At 36.4% G+C, this 9,526-nt stretch overlaps 1 protein-coding gene across 1 annotated transcript; it reads right to left on the reverse strand.

Moving 5' to 3' along the window:
* Window positions 1-5,559: 5,559 nt before the first annotated feature.
* On the reverse strand, window positions 5,560-9,163 carry LOC113687313 (F-box/LRR-repeat protein At4g14103-like). Its single transcript, XM_072048652.1, has 4 exons — window positions 8,822-9,163; window positions 6,578-7,516; window positions 6,332-6,475; window positions 5,560-6,234 (listed from the first exon to the last, which is right to left on the reverse strand). Exons 2-4 carry the CDS (start codon window positions 7,490-7,492, stop codon window positions 6,130-6,132), a joined length of 1,164 nt encoding a protein of 387 aa, XP_071904753.1. The 5' UTR covers window positions 7,493-7,516; window positions 8,822-9,163; the 3' UTR covers window positions 5,560-6,129.
* Between the last annotated feature and the right edge of the window lie 363 nt (window positions 9,164-9,526).

The raw sequence follows: 9,526 nt of genomic DNA on the forward strand, positions 1-9,526 counted from the left end.
TCTCACATTACATTCATGAATTCAAAATAAAACAAATCCAAGCAAAGTTTTATAAATTACAACATGTGCAAGTCTACAATTAAATCTACTTGAAAACTACATGACTTACCCAATGATTTGCCGAAGATTCTGAAGATGCACTTGTGCAGACAACTTCCTAGTGGTACCAATCAAAGCCTCTTCAAGTCTCCTGGCTTGTGTCGAAAACTCGAAATGCACCTATATGAATATGATGGAGATCACACAGAACAAAGATAAGGTACTTGAGCAGAGGATCTGGGGTGCAATGAGGGATTTGTTCAAATGAACCACCTCGTTCCCGTAGATCTTGCTTGTTCCGATATACCTTTTTGGATCTATTCACCCAAATTCAAAGAAAACATGCGTTGGTAAACTAGATAACATAGGTATAGAAAACATACTTATAGAAAATAAAAAAATGTCCACGCAATGGGGTTACTTTGGTGTCCCATTCCGACAAGGGAGGTGTTCAAGCATTTTAAATGCGACCTGTGCTAGGTTCGCATTTCTCAGTTTATGCTCCTTACCAATTCCTTCACACATATTAACAACTTAAGAGTGTATATTTATCTCATTATTTGTTCTTACTTTGTAAAACCCTTTGTTTCCTTTCTGTTGATGCCAACGACTAAATCATGATGATTGTCTTTTCTTGTTTTTATCATTTTTTCAACTATTCTATAAAATGCAGATGAACGCCCAACATTTAATCCAACCATCATGTTTTCACAAAAAATAAAATACCAAAAATCCCAACAAAGGTGAGTCCTCACATTCACCTTTTTTTCCTTAAAAAAGAATTGTGGATGAGTTGTTCTCTACCCAATGGGGTTTGTTTTTAAGGACTGTCAAGTTAAAACTAAATAATATCCTCAATGACGAAAAATTTGAATGCTAAAATTCCTTAAAAGAAAGCTTGGTATGATAGAAGAAGAGCTATTGAGCTTGTTTATGGCGTTTCGGTTACCGATTTAGTTGAATTACTCAAGTATGTGGAAGCATTTGGCCAATTAAGTAATATTAGTCTATACTTAAAACACCCTTGTTGCGGAGATTTTTTTAAATTCGTCATCAAATTGCAAATTTGTCAAACACAAATTACACAAAGGCCTCCGGAATTTAGCTGTTTAGTACCAACACCAAAATAGATCCGAGGTCGTATCTGTTAATAAATTCCTCGGATCCGACATGGCTGGGATCCACTATACCAGAAGTTTATCCGAGGTCTCGGATAAACAGGAACTTGTACGATCCGAGCTCGGATCCCTTGTTTTAATTTTTGGCGTTTCAAACGATCCGAGGTCGGATCATTCTGGGTTTTATAGATTCGAGCTCGGATCATACGCCCAGAAATTACAGCAGTACATATTCATTATACAGAGGGCCGAGGGGACGGAAGGGCAACCAAAAGCCAGTAATCAACAAGCTTGAGTAACTTAAACAAAAAAAGGGAACAAGGATAAACAAACCTGGTATAATCTGAGCTGGATAGCAGCGGAGAAATGAGGCGGCGAAGAGTGTGGTGAAGCGGCAAAGGCTATGAATTGATGGGTAACAGCTGAGAAATGAGATTCGAAATTGAGCTGAAGCGGGAAACCGATGAGTGTCTTGGAGGCTGAAGCCGGTTGAACTGATGCTGGAACAGGGAAGCTTGAGTTATAACATTGCGGTCAGAATCCAATTTTCGGTCAAAAAGGCTTGAGTACTTCGCATTTCTTGAATGCGAGGAAACAAGCTCGCATTTTGTAAATGCGAGCTCTTGAGCTCTCAACCGCAGAATGCGAGCTTGTTTTTCTTTTTTTTTTAAAGCACCTACCTCGCATTTGTGAAATGCGAGGTACCAGACCTCGCATTTCACAAATGCGAAGATCACATTTGTGGAAGCTGCTTCACTAATCACCCCCTTTGTAGTATAACTTTTGTTTTTCATCACAAATTAAGAATTTTCTCCGACTTTCATGAAGAACTCCGATCTTTGGCTTCCAAAGTCCCTCTAATAAATTCATATTTAGGTACGAGAGAAATCGTAGCCACTAGCCAACTAGACAAATTTGTTGCAAGTGTTTCGGTGATTGAAAATGCTGTAGCCAATATCATTGCAAATGTGCTCCCAATAATTAGATGATCAAATGTCTGTTGAGCCTTGCTCCCAATATTTAGATAATCATATGTAAACCCTGTCAAGGGAAGTTGACAATCAATTGGAGGTGAAGATGTAGCTCAACTGATTAAAGATTGCTTCTGTAGGAAACAGTCCTTGCCTGACATGAAGAAGGGAACTGCTATCTAATAAAAGCACTTTGTTCTGATGTTCACAAAAATGGTGCAATTGACACTCTCATTAATGATGGAAGAACCTGTTGGCCACTGTTTCTACTTTTGTTCAAGCAACTAATCAAGAAGCAGAAGAACAGAAGTTACACCCTAAATGAATGACAAGCTTCAGACTGCTATAGTTGCAACAGACCCTAAGGCAGGCGAAGTGTAGAAAGGCAAAATGAGAAGTATTTCCTTTACATCAGGATTTTGGGTTAAAACCAAGATAAACAACTTGATAAAGAGCTGATTTAGTCACATTAAAAGCTCTATCAGAACTTAAAAAAGAAGCGGTTTTTTATTAGTCACCAGAGATTGAATGGTATTCGCTGATGAAATAAGGATTCATGAAAGTCTAAATGTAAACTAGAATCCCGAATTTGGTTTAATTTACACCAAGAAATTAAAGAACCAATGGATCGAAAAAATTTCAAAACCTTTACCAACTAGGAATGCAGAGCAGGGACCAATCTGCAGAAACCAAATATAACTAAAATGCCAACATATGATAGTAGATTACTTACAGAACAGTGGAACCATAGAAAAGCATGATATACAACTACAGCTGGTGCTAATCACTTTTTTTTTTTAATAATCACTTTCGAATGTTTCATTGCAAAACAAACCATTGAACAGGTATACGCTGTGTAATGGAGAGACTAGTCCTGTGAACTGCCAAGCCTAAGGACCAAAGAAATCGGATCATATCAAATTAAGAAAATTGCAAAATAATCTACTAAGTTTCCAGTAAACAATCCCCAATGTCATACTCTCTCCAGCCCATTGAAACTGCCATGTATTTCATTTTGATCTGTCCCAAAATGTTTGTTACATGCCTAAAATGGCAAATGAATTTTTCTCCTTCTTCTAAGTTTACCGTTCAAGCACTACCTTTAAATATGTGGGTCTAGTACAAGTTGTCATAAGACCGGGACGCGCTTTAAAGTGCGTGACCGGTGCTAATGAATGTTTGCTAGCACGTGCAGTGTAACATAAGCAAAGAGTTAGTGTAGCTTTAATAATATAGTGGGCCCAGATTGTTGACTTGTTTGCATAAATTATTTGAATAACTTCGCCACGCCAATTATAGGCAAAGTTTGGGCAGTTTGGCGGGGATAATTTAGGAAGTGCAGATGGATATCTCTTCTTTTTGTCTAGTATTGAAAAATACTCCAGTTCTCGAAAAGTTTGTCACTTTTCGGGGACGGAGGGAGTAATACACAATGGTTCATGTCAGGGTTGAGATTAATCAAACTCTCATTATAAGTTACAACGCTTAGGTAAGTTGGAAACCCATAGTTAGTTGGTCGCTCGTACATCTGATACTTCCGAAGCTCTTGGCCATTGCGGAGATCCCATGAGATCAACTCTCCATTCCTGATTTCTATAAACAGCTCCTCATCATTGTTCCAAAAGGATAATTGGCGATTGATTTCTGGTAGAGGTGCTGTGGAAAATTTCTTGGTCCAAGACTCCCTAACACCATATTCTTTCATCACCCAAACCTCCATTGAAGTATTACAATCATATGCTAGAGAAAAGAGTTTGGGATACCCTGTTATGCTAGAGATAAGGGTAAGGGATTCTTATAAGACAGTCAGACTATTCTCGCCCCTACTACCAATGCTCAAATTGAGATACTCTCTCTCTCTCGAAACACCTCATTGGTGATATTGAAACAAAGGATTCCTTCAAATGAAACTGCAGCATATGGTTTCTCGTACAAACACTATCGGGGAACGGTATCTAACTCCCTCCAAGAACTGGTACTGAGATTGTAGACATCAGCTCTGACTACAAAAGCCAGATATCCACATATTTTATTAGGCGTCATTGTTACTAGCCTGATAACCTCGTAATCATTAGTGAAAGGATCATACTCGAATCCTGAATGCTCGGGGATCTTGCGACATCCACGCGGGATCCCTAAAGGGCAAGCGGGAAGCTTGATGAATTTGTGTAATGCAGGATTACAAAAATAAATATCATCATGACGATGCATGATGCAAAAGATGACATTAGCAGGGCTTGTTGCCCTGATGTAAGGTATGATTGAAAGTAGGAACCTCCAAATCTGGGGCTATGACGGCCAGCGATTCATTGTTAGAATGGAATGACAAGGCGTTTTTCGTTCAAGTCTTCGATGAAGCGCCTGATGAGCAGGTATTGTTATTGTTTGTTATTCTCTCTGCTGGCATGGGTAAGACGCCGAGCAACAAATTCAGGCCTTCTGATGAATGCACACCAGGATTTGTTAAACACAGCTGAATCGGATCAATGATTTCACTGGCAATCTCAGTAGAATTTCTGTCGTCAAATCTGCAGGTAAATCCATAACGCTAATGATGTCCATGTTGTGATTTCGTCCTCCATTTTGTAGCCTTTCACCTTGCTACGATAATTGCATGACAGAGCAGTGTTAGAATAGGATAGGTTTCGTATTTGGATTAGGAATCAGTGTTTATATACGATCTCGCGGCCTTTTCAGTTTTCACTAGTTAAGCAAGGCCACTGACGTTGGCGTTGCATTTAAGGTAAGAAAAGAAGGCTTGTTGTTCATTTCTATTGAAAATAACATAAAGACCCATAAACTAGATTCTCTAACGTTTTAAATGTCAAAATTACCACTTTTTAAATGATCAATTTGCATAATTTTTTTGTGAGATTTACATACATCTAAACTTTTGGCTACAAAGTTCTATGTCTATAAAATTTGAAAAAAAAAAAGTTGTGAAGTTATACCAAAAGAATAAAGAACAAGTCGGAAAGTAATAGATGAAATCCAAAATACAAAAGATTAGTTAGTCAATAATTTATACTCATACAGCATAAATAAAATTATCACCATTATAAATTTTATCCACTATTATTACCTTGACAACTTAGATTGATGTAACAGTAGAGAAAGTTGAACAAATTGATGAAAGGAAATAGAGAAAGTTAGTGACAAATGCATACACGGGCAATTTCATCTTACATAATACTTCCTAGGTTTTTTTTTTTAATCTCCTTTCATTAACTAATTAAAAAAATAATGGAATGCTTGGGAATTTTTTTTTTTTTTTTTGGGTGTCAATGTTAGCCGTCAAGAAAACCCAAAAGTCTGCTTTGTCAATATTTTTGGTTAAAAAAAAAAATTTAGTTACCTCTCAGGCCCTTGTCCCATTCTATTAAATCTTTCTGTCTTCATTCTAAATTATAACTCACTCCGTTTAGTGACCATTCCCACAGAAATTTTCACCTTTCTTCATTCAGATGCAGGAAGAGTTGCCAAATTCTTTTCATACATACTAAAATTTCCTCCTCCTTTATGTCTATAAAAAGAGCAAGAGACCTTGGCTTTTGCTTCCTTTACCATATACTAGGAACTCAGGAAGGCCCTTGCCTTGATAATTCCAAAAGACTACTACTCGATTTCTTCTACCTTCAACAGTGTCTCTAAAGTAGAATGTTACTAATTAGCTGTGCATACATCCAGAACTGAATTTAACAGCATACAAGCTTGAACTGACAGAAGAAAAAAGAAAAAAAAAAGTAGTGTCAAACCATTATTCCACAAGAGCAGATAGAGAAAGTAAAAGAGGAAATAAACTAGCAAAACCAGTCAATACAAGGCAATTGATTTTTTCCTTTAGCAAACTAGTCATTTCAATATCTAGGCATTATAAACTAGGGTAGGGCGAAGCACGTGTCATTTCCATTGCCTCACTCGTACCAACAGTTAATGAATTTATCAGCCTTATAGGATTGCAACATTGCACAAGACAGAAAGCGGGTTGCCTAACAGAGTTGCTAAATCAAAATATCCACTGCCCTGAGGTACTGAGCCAAGCAGATGGGCTGATTCTGCGTTACAGGAAACTTGGGCCATTGGCCAATATTGTTGTCTGGAAATTCCTATGCAAGTGTAATAGAAAACTTTGATATCCAAACAAGAAAAACAACTCTAATATGCAACTTAAGGTGAAACTTTGCATCTCCCATCCTAACTCACCATATCAAGAGCCAAAGTTTTTAGATTGGGTGTACTGTGAAGTAGGATTGGTAGCAATTCCCAATGACAGTTATGGCGTGGTACTAGCTTCATATAGGTCAAATTTTGGAATTTGGGGATTGAACAGCCGGAATGAAGGAGACCCTTCATACAAGATATCAAAATATTAGACTCCTCAGAATTAGTTTCGGAATTTCTAACAATATTTGAAAAAGCTGAAGAAATAGAAAAAGCATGAAAGCTTACCTCCAAGCAAACAGTTAGAAGAGTAAGAGACTTGGTGTTAGCCATTGCATTCAGGAACTTAGACACATGACCCCCACATAAGCATGCATCATCTGTGTTTTGTAGAGTTACAGAGTAAGGAAACAAATAAGCTTTGACCAATGACTTCAGATTTTTCACCAATGGATCTCCATTTAAAAAATCAACATAGCACAGGTCCTCAAGATTTGGGGTATCAATGACAACTCGGAATGCACCGTAACAATTGAAAAATTCTAAGCTCTTCAGGGAAGGAGTTGAAATATCAAGAACTTGAATTCCATGCAATTGGCAACCACACATGTGCAGATGCTCAAGCTTAGGACAACCAGCGAGGATCTGTGGTATAGAACCATCATCCATTAATTCTACTCCGAAAAGACGTAAGATCTTCAGATTTGGTAAATGAACTACCTTCGGCTTGATGATAATGGAGCTATCCAGGTTTAACCACTGAAGTGTTTTACAAGTGAAAAGTTCACTTGTTAAACATCTAGGATTGTCATATTTCATGAAAAGATTAAGCACCTGAACCTTATGCAAAAGCACAGCACATAACCATGCATTGATTACTGAACTTTCGAAAGTCGTTGTGCATTTGAGATGAAATTGAATTATGTCAGCATTTCGCAGCATAAGCACCCTATCTGCAAATCTTCTAAAACTGTCGCTTCTGATGTTGTCCTGCGATTCTTCTTCTTGAGAATGTACAGTGTCATCAAGTTTTATCACAGGAACAGACATGTAGAGGTATTTCCATCTGGTAGATAAAATGGAGGTTGCAACGACATATTTCATTGGGAGAAATGAAAGGATGTGGCATAAGACAGCATCTGGTAAAGCACTTAGTCTGTCATACTTTTGTCTTCTCAAATCTTCAGAATTTTTGAAACTCATACCTTCCAAAAGCAGCAAAAACACCTAGCACCAAGCAATTCAGAAGACCAAAGGTAGAGATAGAACATTAGATATTTAACAACAATCTTTTAGCATAGACCTAAATGAGCAAAAATTGAATGTAAAATCAATACACCCTTAAACCGAAAAGATATCAAACATATTACACAAATCCTACACGTATGTGGGTAATATCCACCAGAACTACGATACCCTAAACTTCGAGGCAAACAACTCGAGAATCGATGAAGAATTAATTCATATCCCCATTCTAAGCAAACAACTCAACACTGAAAAAGCTGAAAAGAAAATGTAATAAGAAACAAACTTGAAACTTCAACATAGAAGGACAAGTTGTAATTTTGTGCTTTTATGTGCCAGACTTTTACACAGTTTAGTCCATGTATTCCCATTTAAGTACAATTTGGAATAATAATAATTTGACCTCTCCTGGTTTAGCCCTGCATGTTTCATTTCCAACACATTCGATCGCTTAACATTCGGAATCTATCAATGTAACTGAAGTTTGAATCCAGTGACTTGGAGAAAAAAGAAGGTAGAAATGAAAATTCTCCTGTTTGGCAGTTTGATTGAGGTAAACAACGAGATTGGAGAAAAATAATTCAATTGAATTTCAGACATGGGGAGAAATGAAGGAAAGTGAAATGAAAGCTTAGTAAACCTTTCTAGTCACCCATTTTGCCTAAATTAATTATACTCAATGAATAATACACGTGAAATGTAAAGTAGACTAATAGCAATACTCAACAAATTGGATATCATTCCGTTTCATTCCCAAACTCTCAAACAAAAGGCAAGAAACTTGCCAAGTTTAGAATCTTTCCTTTTTCTCTACTAACTCAAGTTTTCTGCTGATTTTCATCCCCTAATCCCCCAAACTAGACCAAACTGTCAGCCAAGTAACTGAGAAAGCACATGAACATCGGGAAGGAATTATGGACCATAATCAAATTATTCTACTACGAGAAACAAAAACACATCGACTTCAATTAATTAAAATTCAACAACGAAACAGAACTCGAGACAGATCAAAACCCTGCAACGTAAAATTTCTAACCACTTTAAATTTCTTTTTTAGAAAACGAAGGAACTAGAACAAATTTCAAAACTGTAAGTGAATGAATTAACCAAACAAAAAATGAACAAATCCAAGAATCAGAGCGTCATTGAGCCACAATTAACCAACTATCGAAAAATAAGAGGAACCCACAAAAATCCAACTGCTTCCATACAAAATATGACATACAGAGACTTCAATCAAACCAGAAAACAGGAAAAATGTAGCAACAGAAGAGGATCATATCTTACCTTATGTTTTTACTGTATTGAGCTTTACTCTTTCAGGGAAAATGGGAAGTCCGTGTGACCTCCTAAATTCCTAAATTGCAAATGTAATGAATGAAAATCTCTCTAGTGCAAAAAAAAAAAAAAAGTACTCTAATTTTAGACTGTTTTACTTGCTATCTTTACAGCATTGAAATGACTAAAAAAACCCATAAATTAGTGTTTGAATAAAAGGGCAATTTAGCAATTTAAAATTTCAGAAACTATTCTGAGGGTCATTTCAAAATTAATACCGGGGAGCGAGTGATTGAATAGAAATAATTTGGGAAAATGATATCGGAAAAATCTAGAACCAGCGGCTCGGTCAAAAACTCGTGAGTCGAGTCTGAATATTCAAATCTAATAGCAAGAGTAGAAAGCTCATCGAGCTTTATTGAATTTTTTAATTATAATTTTTTAATATATTATTATTATAAAATTATCTTTGTGTTTACAAGAGTGATTGAATTTATAAAATATTTTAAATTGTATGAAATTTTTTTAAGTGCAATAATGTCTTTTCACTTAAAAATTGTCAAAAAATGAAACATTCAAATCTTCTTGACTCGAACTCAATAAATCTCGTTTTGACTCGAAGCCATGTGAGTCGAGTTCGAATTCTATAAATAATGCATCAAATTTGAACTCGAGTAATAATGCTACTGGCTCGAGTATTCTTCTTGTATATCG

Source organism: Coffea arabica, chromosome 5e, assembly GCF_036785885.1.
Source record: "Coffea arabica cultivar ET-39 chromosome 5e, Coffea Arabica ET-39 HiFi, whole genome shotgun sequence".
Classification (NCBI taxonomy): Eukaryota; Viridiplantae; Streptophyta; class Magnoliopsida; order Gentianales; family Rubiaceae; genus Coffea; species Coffea arabica.

Bases quoted from the DNA above. Each gene is read 5' to 3' on its own strand.
- LOC113687313 (XM_072048652.1), bottom strand. From the start codon at position 7,492: ATGAGTTTCAAAAATTCTGAAGATTTGAGAAGACAAAAGTATGACAGA. The intron at 6,476-6,577 runs GTAAGCTTTCAT...TCTTGTATGAAG, and splicing joins TTCTAACTGTTTGCTTGGAG to GGTCTCCTTCATTCCGGCTG. The intron at 6,235-6,331 runs GTGAGTTAGGAT...ACACTTGCATAG, and splicing joins AAACTTTGGCTCTTGATATG to GAATTTCCAGACAACAATAT.